The sequence below is a fragment of the Mauremys reevesii genome, linkage group 3 (assembly GCF_016161935.1).
Source record: "Mauremys reevesii isolate NIE-2019 linkage group 3, ASM1616193v1, whole genome shotgun sequence".
NCBI lineage: Eukaryota > Metazoa > Chordata > Testudines > Geoemydidae > Mauremys > Mauremys reevesii.
In genome coordinates, this window is record NC_052625.1 from 2,545,442 (window position 1) to 2,561,533 (window position 16,092).

A 16,092-nucleotide genomic window follows, 5' to 3' on the forward strand; every position below is an offset into this window, starting at 1 on the left:
ACCGATTATCATCTTGTTCTGTTTGCTGTTTTCGTTGCCCTAAAATGGAAAAATAAGATATCTTTTCACCAGGTGAATTCAGGAACAATATGAACTAGTGTCTACAAGAATACTCTCATACCACCAGAATGCCTATTACAGTTCACTTACCTGAAGTTATCCTAAACAAATAATGTGATGCTTCATTTGAAACGGCACTCTCATCACCAAGTATGTACAGTGCAACACTCTGCATATGAGGAAGAAATTTTACGTTACTATATAAATTGCTAACAGCTATCCATTTAAGCCAGCAGAAAGAAATATATTGTTAATGATAACTTAAACAGATTCTCAGCTCATTATGAAGACATCAGTTGAGAGTACATTGAAATTTGCACTTAGAGGACCAAACTTTTGTTTTACATTTTAAAGACTGGTTTTAGTCTCCAAATTTGGCATAATATTTCTTACAAAGACAAACTAAATTTTCCATACAATTTTTTCAAAAGAAATACTTATTTTGCGTTTCCCACATTTCATTGGGTTCCTCTAGCTAAATCACATTTTCCACAAACACCAAACTTCTCTCTCATACAAACACACATCCCTGACAGCATGTCAGTCGCAGGCCACTTTGTAAATGCTCTAAAGGAACAAAGCTATTTCTCGGTTCGCACGAACCTCACTGAGTTTCACCACGGTTAGCCAGTGGAACTTCCCTAACCTAGCAGCCACTTCCTCTTTCAGACACTGCCAGTCTAGCTGACTCACAGGAGGCAAAATTTCATCCAAAAAGAATATTTGAATTTCTGTTTTTCATCGAAAGTTTCTGAGCAGCTGTGTGCCTGACTCATCCACGAGGTTCTGCACATGCTCCTGGTGTGGCAGGGAGTCAGGCTAGGCAGAAGGGAACACGAAGCTGGGCTCTGCAGAGACACTGGGATACGAACAGGGATGTGAGGGGCAGGCAGGCAGAGAGTAGGGCTTATGTACACAAGGTTTACTAGACGCAAGGATGCTTGCAGGCAGGGAGCTCTTTGCACCAGAGGAGCAGCACTTGAGGGGCTCCCAGGGTGCTGCTGCCTCAGCTTCTCCACACTGAAGCCAAGGAGAGAAGTCAACTGTGACAAGCTACCAGGGGTTGGTGAGACCATGGCTTCTTTCCAATTAACCACAGGCAGATTGCCTGAGCAGAGTCCCTGTTCCCTGCACTTGTCCTCCATAACCAGCTCAAGTTGTATTCTTGGTTATGTATTTGGGGCCCAGTCCTCAAAACATTTATGCACGTGCTTAGCTTTCCACACCTGAGTAGTCCCATTAGTCAGTGGAACTATTCACACATGCATACAACTAAGCACTTGGAGGCAAGCATTTGCAGCATCAGCACTTTACTGTTGATATGCCAGTATAAAATCTGTGGGCACTACATGCGCTTTCTTCCTACAGTACATACCAGCACTACTAGTTTGCTCCTTTCACAGACTCCTGGTAAGTAAGGATAAGGCTGGGCTCCTTCTCCCTTCAAACAGGAACTCAGCCACTGAAAGATACTGGGAGGCTCAGCAGAAAAAAACGAGGGATGGTGCATGAAACCTGTTTGGGCTTAATCAGATTAACAGTCATTGTACTGAGCACATGGTAAACAAAGACACCGAGATTGCTCCACTGTCCCTAAAGTATAGACCAAACCCTACAGTATATTGCCATTATTTTTTAAGTAAGCAGGTGTAGTATGTTCAACATTTCCCCAAACAATTCCATTTCTATCACCTCCAGACAGATGGAAGTCCACTAAAGAACCTTAACATTTCAAGTATGAGACGACAATAAGCCTTTCAACAAGGTAAAAAAAAAAATCAGAATATTTGGATTGATATTTACATCATATCGATCTCCAGTCCCGCTAACAAATCAGAACAAAATACAACAGCAATGCACTTGACAAGCACAGAAAAACTGAAATGCTCTGTTTTTGCATTAGATAAGTAATGTCACTTTCAGTTGTGGTAAGAACAGTTACCAGAAGTAATTGTACAGTGTACAGAGTCACTTCGTTCATCGAGTCATTTCATGTGAATCCTGAGTAATCACCCTGAAACTCACCTTGATCGATTATGCATGTCTGCCTGGAGGTCTTTACAAGTGCAGGATACTCTCTGTAGTAATAATCTATATACGCGTCCAATTTTAAGTCCCTGAAGTGAAAGAGATGAGAAAAGGCAGCTAGAAGATGAAAAACATTGCTTGTGCCTGTGATTTATGAACTTCAACTATTGAGTGTATTCTTATTTAACATGTCTGGGATGAGTAGGCTGGGCATGAGGAGCAATGCGCTGTCCTTCCTTTCCTAGCTAACCATCCCCCTGACACACACATCTCCCCTTCCCCCCCCCCCCCCCACTAACTTGTGATTTTAGGCTTTTCTGAATGAGATTCGGTGGCCATGGGCTGCTTTTCCCCACAACCTTCACCACTAATACTAATCTCAGTGGTCTAACGCCTCTGTCCCAGCAGCTTATGCTAAATATTACTGGCAATTAGTTGGGAAGGCCAAACACACTGGGCTTGGCTCTCTGTACAAGACGTAAAATACAGACAGTTTTCCCCCTGTGGGATTTGGTGGGTTGTGGGATCAGCTTGGATTATTTTTTGGGTTGCAGACCAAACACTTTTGAGAACCATTAACCTAGAGAGAAGAATGGTCTAAACACAGAACTGGAATCCAAGAACCTCTGAGTTCCATCCTGGTTGCGACATGGACCTCCCTTCTGTGGCTTTGGACAAGTCATTAAGAACTCTTCCTCAGTTCCCCCCCGTCTGTAAAATGGGAGTTAGAGCGGTGTAAGGGGCATTCACTACAGCTCAACATTTTTTGACTCAGGAAGTTCTTGGACACTGACACACTTTCTCTGCTTGCTGACATTTGTAAAGTTTGCTTAATAAAGAGAAGGTTTAGGGGTGACTTGATCACAGTCCATAAGTACCTACAAGGGGAATTATTAATAATGGGCTCTTCTACTGAGCAGACAAAGATATAACACCCTCCAATGGCTGGAAGTTCAAGCTAGACAAACTCACACTGGAAGTAAGGCAAAAAAATTTAACAGTGAAAGTATTTAACCATTGGCACAATTTATCAAGGGTCGTGGCAGGGCCGCCCAGAGGATTCCGGGGGCCCGGGGTCTTCGGCGGCAGGGGGCCCTTCCGTTCTGGGACCCGCCGCCGAAGTGCCCCGAAGACCCGCAGCGGGACCCCCCGCCGCCGAATTACCGCCGAAGCGGGACCCGCCGCCGACGTGCAGCCCGGGCTTCGCGGTAATTCGGGCGGCGGGGTCCCGCTGCGGGTCTGCGGGGCACTTCGGGGGCGGGTCCCGGAACGGAAGGGCCTCCCGCCGCCGAATTACCGCCGAAGACCGGGCTGCACGTCGGCGGCGGGTCCCACTTCGGCGGTAATTCGCCAGTGGGGGGTCCTTCCGCCCCGGAGCGGAAGGACCCCCGGCCAGCGAAGAACGGGAGCGAAGAAGCTCCTGCGCCCGGCCCCGTGAGAGTTTTCCGGGCCCCCCGGAGCGAGTGAAGGACCCCGCTCCAAGGGCCCGGAAAAACTCTCGTGGGGGCCCCCGTGGGGTCCGGGGCAAATTGCCCCTCTTGCCCCCCCCTCTGGGCGGCCCTGACCCTATCCAACCCCCCCCAGAACACCCACAATCCAACCCCCCCATTCCCTGCCCCCTGACCGCTCCCCCAACCTCTGCCCCCTCTCTGTGCCCTGACTGTCCCCAGGACTCCCTGCCCCTTAGCCAACCCTGGCCCCAGCCTCTTACCCCCGGCTCCCTTCTCGCCCGGAGTCTCAGCGCCTCGCCCGACAGCCGCAGCGTGTCTCCGGCGGGGCCTGAGCCCCGCCCCGCTCAGAGCCGCGTGGTGAGGGGGCGGGGCTGGGAGCTCCACGCCAAGTGGAGGGAGCTGAGCTCAGCCCGGAGCTCCCAGCCCCGCCCCCTCCCCACGCGGCTCTGAGCGGGGCAGGGCTCAGGGGCCCCGGCGGAGACACGGTGCGGCGCTGTCTGAGGACGGCGCTTGATGCGCTAGGGCTCCAGGAGAGGGGCGGAGGCGGGAGCCTCAGCTGTTCTCTTGGGGGCCCCTGCGGAGCCCGGGGCAAATTGCCCCCTTTGCCCCCCCCTCTGGGCGGCCCTGGGTCGTGGTAGACTCTGCATCACTGACAAGTTTTACATCAAGATTGGATGTTTTTCTAAAAGCTCTGCTCTAGGAATTGCTCGGGAGCAGTTCTCTGGCCCGTGTTAGACAGGAGGTCAGGCTAGATGGTCACGATAGTCCCTTCTGGCCTTGGAATTTAACAATCTATGCTCCACTTTAAAGCTTATTCCCAAATTCACTCTCAAAAATAATGTATGCATGTCATAAAGAGACACTGTGCAGTATATGACAGATTGAGTTCATTTCTGTGACTTATTACTGGAGGTACCTTGCCAGCTGAACAAGCAATACAACAAGCGAACGAATGCCTTCTCCCATCAGGCTGTTCAATTTAAGCTCCTCATAGATCAGATGAAGCACAAAGAAAATAGCTGGAATGTGGGTGAAGAGAAGAGTTGAGGAATCCAAGCTGAGGCTGGGTGAAAAGTCATCTTTTGGAAATGAAGTTTCCAATGGATCCAACCGCAAGGCTCTGGACAGAGGGTGAGACTCAAGGTTTCTATGGTAGTCCGAATTGAGCAGATACTCCCAGTCCTTAGGCAAACAAAGAGAGAATGATGTATAGGTCCCTAAATATATCCTCCCTCTCCGAGAGAGTCCTGAACTGTGATGTCTTTCATTGGATATTGGTGCGGGAGAACTCATGTAAAATTTACAACAAAATGTTCAAAGTGACATGATCTATAGCAAACATGAATGAACATCATTAACACTCCAAGCTACTTGGCAGAGAGACACACATATAATTTCTAATTGTTGAAGAGGCTGGCAATTCTCCCAGTAAGCTGGGACCTAGGGACCACCCAGCCCTCAGACATGTCTGCTATTAATTACAAATGGTGCTAACAGTTCTCAGGCTCTACTATCAAAAATCCATTAACTCCTACATTCTCTGCTCCATATAGTACATCATGATGTAAAGCTACAAAATGTATAACAGCATGCAAGGCACCACTATCCATGCTGAAAAGTCTGTCCAAAGACAATAATCGGAAAAACCCAGATCTCATAGTTTGGCTTCCTCTTCCCAACATTTTGTTATTTTAATTATCAGATCTAGAGTAACCAGATTGCCCCCCCGATCCCCAATCCACCATTCTGCCCACCAACAGTGCCAGCCTCGATGTCTCATTTGTCCCACTTTCTTCTGCACTGTCCCTATATATGGACCATGCTTCCTCAGCTGGTCCACAAAACTACTCCCTTCTATTTTAAACCCCTCTTGACGGTCCACTTCTCCTGTAGCACATACGAGAAACTTGCCAATTATGCCTTCTGCCAATAAAATAGAATAAAAAATAAAATGCAGCGTCTTCGCTCCACCACATGCTGCACAAGCCTTTGCTAACTGCATCTCTTACTGACATGACATCATACTTCGCATACCTCAGCTGCTTTATTACATCACCCATGGTGTCAAAGGTCACTCATTTAGGTCCCTGGTCCTGCAGTTTGCGCTATGCAGGCAGAACACTGTACCCATGGGGACCCTCACTGAAATAATTAGGACTTTGTCCAACTGCACAGAACATGTTACAGGATTAAAGCCTTAGTTTGTACGCTCCTTGGCATGTTTTCCTTCTGTGCTGGAACCTTTGGGTGACGATTAAATAATAATAAAGCAGCTGAGGCGTTACGCTGTAAAGAACTTTTGCTTCTGTTTCTGCAGAAACTAACTGCTTCAGCCTGAACTCGTTACTAAAATCCATAATAATATGTGCAATTAACGAGCTGGGGAATTTTATATTGCTGGCTTGTTAAAATGTACTGAGCAGACAGGGATGGGATAGACTATTAGTAAAGGAACAGAGCATCCTGGGAAGATTTCACATGTTCTTGGGAGCAATATTTGGGCACGCTAATGGAATGAAGTGTGAATCAAATATGAACTACTACTTATATGTTGGTACGTCTGAGATAATTCACCCTAGTGAGGGACACGCTGTGTTAGACACTGCACAGACAGCTGATGATACGGCTTCCTCCAAAAACTTACAATCCCATGGAAACCCCCTTTAAAGTAGCCAGTCAGAGTTTGCTTCCTCTGATCTGCCTGCATTGTAAAGGTCTGATCTTTTATTCAATTGGTAACCTGCTTTTATTTTTAGTAAATGCTGACTCCATCTCTTACTTCGTCTGATCCTGTCTCCGAAGGTCTAGCTTTCTTGGGAGCAATGACAGGAGAAAGGGATCCTTCAAAATCAAGCTGCAAGAAATAAAAAGGCAAAATTAACTATTGTAAAACCCCTGAAATTACATACATGAATCACCAACAAGAACTAAAGGTAAAATGTAATGTCTTCACCAAAGTTAAGTATTGTTTCTTGGCATAGCATTAAAAGTTACACCCTTTACTTTCTCATAAAATCATATACAACAAAGAAGGGAAGCCAATTACCACAAGTGCATTTAGTTTGCGAATTTTTCTAACTTTAGTGTTTTTGGGGGGAAAGAGAAATGCTGATATTAGAGCTGGGCTAATTCTGCAAATGCATTTCAATGGACTTAATTTCAGTGGTGAGTGCCCCTGGAGTTTGCTTTCTGCAAACATACTAGCAAACGAATGTTCTGGCAGGAAGGTCCACTGACACAGAAAGCTAAATGAATGCTCCAAAGTATTACAAGTATCTGCACTGCAAATCCTGTTCTGAAAGGTATATGCATCCACTTGGAGAACGGCACTATGAACTGTCACCTGTGTGTTCTATCAAAACAGCATGAATATTAACTATTCACAACTGAGAATGATCACACTTTGAAAGCAGCAATATCAGTGGTGAAAGGGAGCGTATGAACCTCATAGACAATTGTTTATTAGCATGATGGGCAGATAATAAAAGTCAGACACACTAAATACAGTAAGAATGTGTATCTGTTTAAAAAAAAAAGATACAATTGGAAAAGTTCATTTTATAATTCAGAGATGCCTTGTTTAAAACAGGTTAAGGCATGCCTGCTGCTGAACTGAATGTATTTGGATAATCATCTTGAACTTTGTGAAATTATTAATTATGCAAACAATTAACTAATACTAATATAAGCCTAGAAAACAAACGACAAAGCTGTGAGTTTACTTACATTACGTGTCCATGCCAATCTGTCAGTATTGTAACCCATCATGTTCATGAGGCAGGTTACAAATAAACTCCACTCAGAGTGATAACTTGGCCCTCCGGGAGCATTGTAAGCATTATACCACTTGACAAGCATTTGTACCGCGATCTCTTTGGGCAGGATAGACTTAATTCCTTGTAAACATCTTTTCACTGTTTTGGGGGGAAAAGAAAATGTTTATACTATTTTCTCACATCCACGCTTGTATAATGGAGCCATGCCCATGACTCCACAATTACTGTTGTAAAACCCATTTCAAGCCCTACTTTTGGCCCTCTGATAAGTGTCAAAAAAAAAAAAAACCACAAAAAAACACCACAGTTCAGCCCCACCCATCTATTGGCCTGGAAATTCCCATGCATAATCTCAAGCCAAAGAAAAACTTGCTTCCAACTGCAAAGCAATCAGCCACTGTTCAGTTTTAGGACACTGGAAATGTATTTCTAAAAATTTTTTTTGCAACGTGTTCCTTTTTTGCTCACGCCTAAAGCTGTGTTAACAGATCAAATATCTCATGCTCGTACTCCTTAAATAATAGCGTACACACTTATTTTAGGACACTTTGTTCCCAAGTTACCAGAGAATACTACTGGCTATGAATCAAAGAACGTACAAGAGCATAGCTAGATATACGTCAGCAAGCCTGTAGCTAATCACATGAACTTACAGCATTAGGTCTAAATCATCATGGCCCAAACACTACACTTCACAGCTGTATAATGAAGTGTGCAGTTGTGTTTTATGGATTGGATTCTGTTCCCTACCTAGCTCTGAGGTGGCGATTTCAGGAATGGTAATCCTAACCATCGAGCTATTGCTGAGTTCCTGTGGGGGAAAAAAAAAATTGAAGTCAAATCACGAAGGGCATCTTCAGATAAAACCAAGATTACAGTCCATCTACACAGGAAGCTTTATACATTAAACTTATCCATAACAGATCTTTTTACTAAGCTTGAGACTTTCAAAGTCATGGGAGAGCTGTTGGACTTATAGGTACTCGAATTCCTGTAAGTGATAAAAGGTAGTTTTCCTAAAAAGGACATTCTATAGGGTGAGCACGTGGAAGTACAACATCTGTCTGTGAGACAGAAGCTCTTTGAAAAGCTTATTACACGGGAGAAACCAGGGCTCATTATACTTTGCTCACCCTGTTTCAGAAACAATCCACAGGAAAACACCTACCAGAGTTACTCTGTTGTGAACAGGGTCTCGCACAGCGTGAATGAAAGTTCCAAGTTGTTGGAAAGTACAATCATCAATGTAAGAGGAGTCATGAAGTTTGGAAGAATCCCTCAACTCTGGAACTGGAGACAACAGCACTCCCTGCAAAGGGACAAAACAATAATTAAAAGCTGAAATTGTGGGTAGGTAAGTTAACAAGTCTGAGCTCTGCATATTCTGAAACCAATCCTCATCCTTCCATTTTAGGGTTTCCAGTAAGACACTAATGACTAGGTGTGACGCTGGCAGAACAAAGTACCAGATCATGCCGAAGTCCCTTGTATACAGACAAACACACAGCTGGAATCCGTCTGGCTCACTTGTGTGTTAGAATTGTTAAAAACAGATATTAGAATTATAAGAGTGTGTGCAGTGTTCAGATTTTATTGAATGCTTGTGAGTTGCTGCCAGCATTAACCTCACTTATAACATCTGTATCCCATATTGTAAGGTAATATTTAAGTGAGCCTCTCTGACTGTGTAAATGACCAGGCAGAAGAGAGACATTAATTAGTGTGAAGGGCTGATCTTCAAAAGAAGGTGTTATACACTTCCCAACAGGAAAGATCCAGTGACACTAGATGGACTACTGTGGGATGTTAAAGAGAGCAAAATATATGTGTTGTGGACTATAGAGGCTTCTATTACCTTTTGAAGCTTAGGATTTTAATTCATTTGTGTATCTATCTTTACCCTGCAAATAACGCTCTAAAGTCCTTTTCCTATTTAATAAATCTTTATATAGTTTACTATAGGATTTGCTATAAGCATTGACTTCAGTGTGAGATCTACAGTGCAATTGACCTGGGGTTGGTGACTGGTCCTTTGGGATTGGGAGTAACCTGAATGCTGTGACCCTTGGCATAAGGGACCATCTCACACACAGGTAGGCTCGCCTGGGTGGCAAGCCAGATCAAAGTACCCAAGGGGACCGTGTGTGACTCCAAATTAAGGCTATTATAGTGCCTGAGGAGACTACGCTTGTGAATTGGTTGATGAAATCTAAGAACAGAACTCACAGCCAATTTGGGGGTTGTGCCCTGCTTCCTAAGAGTGGGTACGCATGCTCTTGAATCACTGCAGGCAGCGTTACACTAGGTATTGAGAGAGACATGAGTTTTAAATGACATTGTCAGCTACTTAAACATTCTTGACAGCACAGTGACAAGAGTCATGCCACATTCCTAGTCTCCTACACAACTACCACACAATACGCATCTCCATTTTGACTGATTTACATGGACACACATCAACAGTTACAAGCTGAATGTGGCAGAGGAGTAAGGAACCACATGAGTGAGGTGAGCACATTGAGGAGCGAGGGCTAGCTGTGTTAGGTGTCAAGAGCAAAGGAAGGAAGTGGGGTTTGAGCTGCAGGAGATGGATGGGAGAAGCTGAGCAGCAAGAAGTCCCTCTGTGACGAGCCATCACAGGCTCGTCAGAACAGAGATCTTCTCTGACACACCACGAGGGGATCACCCAGCAGCTCTCCTCTCTTCCCCATGAGCATAAAACCCATTTCCTCCCCATGCTCTCAGGGGGCAGGTGGTTCGACAGGGGGCTTTGGTGGGTTGCTGCTATAGATTGTGGCGAGGGGCTGGGGGAGTAAAAGGAGTATGAGCTCAGGAGACTGAGTGGGAGAAGCACAATCACAGGCTCAATCTCACTGTTCTCACAACATCCCCATTCACTCCCCAGCAGCACTCACAGCACACCCTCATACCCAACCTATGGCCCTGTCCATACTCCAGAGTTCTGCCAGCATAGCTCTGTCGGTCAGGGGTGTGGAGAGATCTGATCCCTGACCGACAGAGCTAGGATGGCAGAAGCCCTAGTGCAGACGCAGTTATGCCAGCAGAACTGCAGTTACGGGTATGGTTTGTTTCACTGGAGGGGGCAGGGATATGCAGGGAATGAGCTATACCCAGAAATGTATAACGGGGCCTAGTCCAACAGAAAACAGATTCAGGCGCTCAACGACATCATGGCTTTTGCAAGTACATAAACTTTTTCAGTAAAACAGTTCACTTCTCTCACCTCCTCTAAGGGCCCTAGGTGCTTATTCAAAGGCTTGGAAGGAGTATTCAGGCTATCCAGAGGAGTGCTCGGCCGAGGCATTTGGTTCGACATTGTTAGCGACGGTGCTGGCAATCCAGGAATAAAAACCTTCCCTACCTTTTTATAAAAAGAAATGGTTAGTTTTAACATGCGAACTCCCCTAACGCACACATGTTCAGGTCAATGGCAGCAGCGGCAGCAATTATTAATACTTCAAAGAAAAAGGTTAAGAAAATTGGGTATATGGTGAAATTCAAACATCGATAGACAAATCCAAAGTTGTCCCATTTTAACTCCTTTCCTCCCCAAGCTTTGACACATTACAGTATTTTCCAGTACTACTTGTATACATTTCCACATGCTTGCATCACTGCTGCACATTTAAGTCAACTTAAAGTTATGACAGTTTCAATTTAAAAAAACCTACTTTTAAACGGTATAAAAATGTCTAGAAAAATCTGTTTTACACAGTTTCCAAACATAAAGCAAAAAGCATATTGTTTCTTTCTACACAACTTAAAAATAGCTAACCCTATTTCAACTATAAAAGTGTAAAAAAATAAAGTAGAACATAACAATAGTCTTTTGCAAAGTAACAAGTTTTGACATTTAAAACCCATTGACACCTCATGAGAGACTGAAAGCTTTTAGCTTTGGAGAACTTCTGCTCACTTCTCATATTTATAGGATTCTCTTTGTTCTTAACTCAAAAGCTGGACATGAAAACCTCGCATCAAGCAACATTATCTCCAGACCTAATGCTTTTTGAATTGTTCTGAGGTGTCAATGACCCAAGAGCAACATTTCCAGCACTGCACAAGGCAAATCAGACAGCAACTCCTGCTTTTGACTAGATTTGATCCGAGGACCTGCTCACCTCCCCAGGAAGTTGACATCAGAAGTCTCCTAAAATGGCCTAAAGAAGTAACTGCTGTAGCAGCTTACTACATATCAAATACACTTGACATGACACTGGTAACAGAAGTTACAATAGCCCCGTTGTGACACAGGAAATTTCAACCATCTTTCCCTTGGGGTACTAAGAATTTTAACTTGACTACACGATGGTACGTACCCGAACCACTCCGGAGTACAGCACCAAGTTCCCATTGCCTTCCAGAACCAGCAACGTGTTAATGCTCTATAAATACCAAACAGTGCGTTAAAACATCTTGTATTAGAGTAAGCACTACATTTAGACACTGAAAGTACACCGAGGTTCTATATTTAAACACACACGCTTACCTCCACAGGGGCTGCGTCCTTTGCCTGTATATTGGTAACAGAACCAAAGATCAGCTGTGACTTATCGTTACTCTCTTGAAACTTTACACAGCTAAATATTTGGGAGGGGAAAAAAAAAAAAAGATTCAACCAAAAACGTTATATACCAGAAACTCTCTCCTATGTGGTGTTATGAAAGAGGGGAGGATATTAAAACAGTGATGTATGGGAATCAATTTTCTCAGTGGTATCCTTCCCTCCTTTTTAAACACAAGATAACACTGTTTCTACAGAATCTCTAATATGAGGAATGCTGGCTTTTCCCACTGCTAATTAACATCATTCAAAGTAATAATCTTTGTTAAATTACCCAGACTACTACTAAGGGTCTAGGGTGGGAAAAGCAAGCATGCCACTGGAAGGACAATGAATTCTTTTTTAATCTTAGTTTTATTTAAATGCCCAAACTTGTGTATGCTACAGTTGCACACATTCATGTGACAGAGAGACACATGCATCACATTAATGTAACAGATTTCACTATCCCATATCTAGCTAGTTATTTTTATAGCTCTAACATTTATTCAACAATTCACAGGTACCCAGAAAAACCCACACATGCTTACCGCAACTGGAGCTGGGATTCCACTAAAAAGCACAAGAACTTTTGCCCACAAAGGTCAGTTGTAATAAACACTTTTGAGGCTTGGGAATTCTTCTCTCTGTCAATATTGAAACAAGAGGCAGTGATCAGCATGGTGTTTTGGCTCACTGTTCTAGGGTCAGTGGAAGAGTGTTACTGAAGAGAATAGTAAGCACAGCAAGCTGTAAGACATGGCTGGACAGCAGCCAAACAGTGGACTGGACGGCCAGAGTTTGCCCACCCCAATGTGTGTCACTATTCTAGAAATTAGGATTCCCAGATCCCAACCTGCATGCTCCCTTGTTTTGGGCACTCAGGGCACAGGCTTTACCAGCCAACCCTAGTGTCAGATTTATTTTATCCTTACTTTTCTGTTTGATTCCAAATGTTACTGCTCTACTTTGGTTTCTACCTTTGGGTCATATTTGCTCAAAGGCAGCTGCCCCCCACCAAAAGCCTGCAGTATCTGCATGAAGCCCTCTTTGAAGTGAACAGCACCAATTTCAACCCCTTAATAGCATTCGAATTTGTATAGTGATCTCAACAGTAGCATTGGCGTTTGGAGTCAAGCTGGCTAAAGGACTTTAGTATACGATCATAATGAGTGACAGTGCTGATTTAGAAGGGAGGAGAGTTGCCTGGGCAGGCTTGCTTTTGGGTACAGTTTGCACCTATTATAATGTGAGCGCTGCTGCCACGGTATTCTTGCAAATGCCCAGCTGAGTCCCCGGTGATACCAGCACTGATCACTTCTCACAAGGGCTGGAACAAGCTCCCAGCTGGGCACATGTTCACCACCAAAAACTGTCAATGAACATAATCCCCCCCCCCCCCAACTGGTGCTGATGGCAAAGGAAATAAGATTCATACACTGATTTTGCTCAAGCAGGAATTGTCTCTGCACTGCCTCTCTTGCACTAGCTGTGCTCCAGCTCTCTAGAACCACATGATCGCCTCACACAGAAAGGCAGAAAGCTTCAGCCCATGGTTTGGCATTGGCTGCAATGATACCAACATTAGTAGTATCTCCACTTTGGGCAGTTCACTCGGTATTCTGCCAAGTACAACGGCAGCAGCACTGCCGCCGCTATACTCGTGATTGTGATTTTTTTTTTTTTTTTTTTTCTTTAGCATCTTCTAATAAAAAAGAAAATGCTAATTAAATCAATAATTAAATCACTGACTGTGAGTGCAAAGAACAGAGAACAGAAATAATAAGATAATAAGAAGAAGACTGATTAATTATGGCCACTAAAATAATAAAAAATGAAAATTGAGTATCACTGAGGCATTCCTGCCAATAGGAAGGGCTAGCTCGCACTCGACTCAATTGTAACATAACTCTTTTGGATGGGTTGCGAGCAGTAGGGATTTGAAACCAGGTCTCTATTTTCCCAGGCAGGAGACAGTCATCATGCCTCAGATCAGAGCTCCCTGTTCTCTGCTGAGTGTCCAGCACAGTGGTGGTGCCTAGAGGGAGGAGAGCTGAGCTGCAGCCAGCTGCAGCCCACTCCACACTACACTTACAAGTCATCCCTGGCTCCATTTATCCCATTCTCTGTCTGTCCTCTTGTCAGTGGTCCAGTGGGATCATCAATCAATCATCAATCCAGCTACAGCTTTTGAGCTAACAGATCTGACTCTGAGCTGAAAAACAGCAGAGGCTCATGCTTTTACAGCCCTTTGGCTGACGACCCATCCAGGAGCATTTGCATTATACATTATACATTATTAATTACCCACCAAAAAAAAACTAAGCTTCCATCTAACATCTCATCTCAGATGAGACAAGACTCAAGAGCGAAGACTAGTAAGAAGTATACAAATTTGACATTAATTGACATTCCACACTATTAAGACATACTGTCTACTACTGTGCCATTCCCATGCACAGAGGAATTTACTCATCATTGGGATGGAATGCAGCGGCTATTTAACAGCACACAACTGCTTGGGAGAAAAGTGAAGAATATTTCATCCCCTTGCAACAGGAAGAAGAATGTAGAAGTAGAAATGTAAAGAAAATATGAATGTAGATATTTGGGCTAAGCAAATAATTTGATTAATTAATAAAAAGAGGTAAAAATCTTTAATGTGGGATGATATATTGAATCAGATGGATACAGTACAGTCATATAAAAAACAGCCTCTTCAAAAAACCAGTCCCCCATATCCCCCATGCCCAATGACTCCTATCTGGGAAGAGACACTGCTCACTGAACCACCACTACCTACTGAAACACACACACAACTGACTCACACTACTGGTTGAAGGTCTCACAACAACCCAGCAAGCAAACACAATGAGATCTTGTGCTTAGCTCATGTGACAACAATCCAGTTTAGGAGGCTACAGGACACAGAGGTTAACATATTTAAAAGTGCCCATGTCCCATTTTCAAAAGTGAGCTGGACACTTGGGGTATGTCTATACTTGCAGTTACACACCTGCGGCTGGCCGGCGTCAGCTGACTCTGGTGTGCAGGGCTCGGGCTAAGGGGCTGTTTAGCTTTGGCGTAGCCATTGCCCAAGCCCAAATGTCTACACCGCAATTAAACAGCCCCTTCAGCTCACGGGACTCAGGCGGAGTCAGCTGACACAGGCAAGCCCCGGGGTTTTTTATTGCAGTGTAGACGTACTTTAGGAGCCTGACTTTCACTGAGTCTTAGTCTCCTAAGTAGTTTTTGACAGACGGACTTAGGCACTTCTGTAAATGTTACCCAACAATCCTTCGTTATAAAGCATTACGGTGTACTCAGTAGTACAGACACCTGCTTTAAGAGGCAACAATTTCACTTTAGTCTTTGTCAGTGGAACCGCAGGTCTAGTTAAACCCAAACATAAGCTTCCAAACCTCATGGTCATGATGGTCTCTGTCCACAGATGGTCTATGCACAGCTCTGGAACAATTGGCTCCGTTTCTGGAGCAAGGAAGGAGTCGCTGGAAGCACTGTTTGGAGAATGGCTCACACTGTGCCTCCGTGGTGACTGGGTGTTACTGGAGAAGTTGAATCTCTGCACTCCTGAGAAAGATTGCACCCCTAAGGCAGGAGAGTGAGAACGGCTGCAAAGAAAGACAAGGGCCATTACTGAAAACAGATCGTAAAGTCAGACAAGCTCAGGTGTGTGCAGCAGAATCCTTTTCCACAAGAGGAGCCAGGGAGCTCACACGCTAGCACTGAATTTTCTCACAGTTGCTAATTCAATACCTGCCCATTTGCTCACAGGAACACACCAACCCTCCAAGTAGTTTGCTAAATACTTCTGGAAGAGGCTTCAAAAGGAGGGGAAAAATAGAAAACACTCCGTAACGTGCAATCTGGTTTGTGAAACCTATCCCCAGCCTGCCCAGGATAAATATTATTGATTTTAAGGGCAGTTCTGTGTTTATGCTAAAAGCTCTGCCTTGAGCTGTGCTGCAAGTGGAGAGCCCTGCCTCCATGCACAGGACTTATCTAAAGTGCAAGTGGCTGATTCTTGAAGGAAATAAAGCTCTCTCGGGATTCCCGAGGGAGACATAGGAAAGCGGGTAACAAGATAGTAAAGTGCACAGAGGATGTTGAGCTCTCACTCTAGAAAGATGCCACAGAATGTCTGCTGAAGGCCACTGGTGAGCATGGAGAGGACAGAATGACCTACGGTGCA

General features: G+C 44.4%; 1 protein-coding gene and 1 long non-coding RNA gene across 8 annotated transcripts in view; one reads left to right on the top strand and one right to left on the bottom strand.

The window, feature by feature from the left end:
* The window catches only part of ANAPC1 (anaphase promoting complex subunit 1), a 74,358-nt gene that overhangs the window by 39,004 nt on the left and 19,262 nt on the right, over positions 1-16,092 (bottom strand). For all 5 annotated transcript variants that reach the window (XR_005596161.1, XM_039530274.1, XM_039530273.1 and 2 more), the window contains exons 10-23: positions 15,302-15,511; positions 12,431-12,526; positions 11,826-11,916; positions 11,656-11,721; positions 10,560-10,697; positions 8,484-8,624; positions 8,066-8,126; positions 7,266-7,453; positions 6,319-6,393; positions 4,456-4,721; positions 2,086-2,177; positions 1,436-1,584; positions 151-229; positions 3-39 (exon numbers count right to left, since the gene is read on the bottom strand). Coding sequence is in view for 4 of the 5 variants with exons in the window: in XM_039530274.1 (XP_039386208.1) it covers positions 3-39; positions 151-229; positions 1,436-1,584; positions 2,086-2,177; positions 4,456-4,721; positions 6,319-6,393; positions 7,266-7,453; positions 8,066-8,126; positions 8,484-8,624; positions 10,560-10,697; positions 11,656-11,721; positions 11,826-11,916; positions 12,431-12,526; positions 15,302-15,511 (1,689 nt within the window). In the remaining variant the exon portion in view is untranslated. The remainder of the gene's footprint in view (positions 1-2; positions 40-150; positions 230-1,435; positions 1,585-2,085; positions 2,178-4,455; positions 4,722-6,318; positions 6,394-7,265; positions 7,454-8,065; positions 8,127-8,483; positions 8,625-10,559; positions 10,698-11,655; positions 11,722-11,825; positions 11,917-12,430; positions 12,527-15,301; positions 15,512-16,092) is intronic.
* LOC120400930 lies at positions 4,532-15,440 on the top strand. 3 transcript variants are annotated; one of them, XR_005596162.1, is made up of 5 exons: positions 4,532-4,670; positions 6,296-6,472; positions 8,459-8,669; positions 12,403-12,483; positions 15,331-15,440. It is a non-coding gene; the product is annotated as an uncharacterized LOC120400930 (long non-coding RNA). The 3 variants fall into 3 exon arrangements; XR_005596163.1 differs by lacking the exon at positions 15,331-15,440 and adding an exon at positions 11,294-11,616 and having other exon boundaries at positions 12,403-12,420; XR_005596164.1 differs by lacking the exon at positions 8,459-8,669.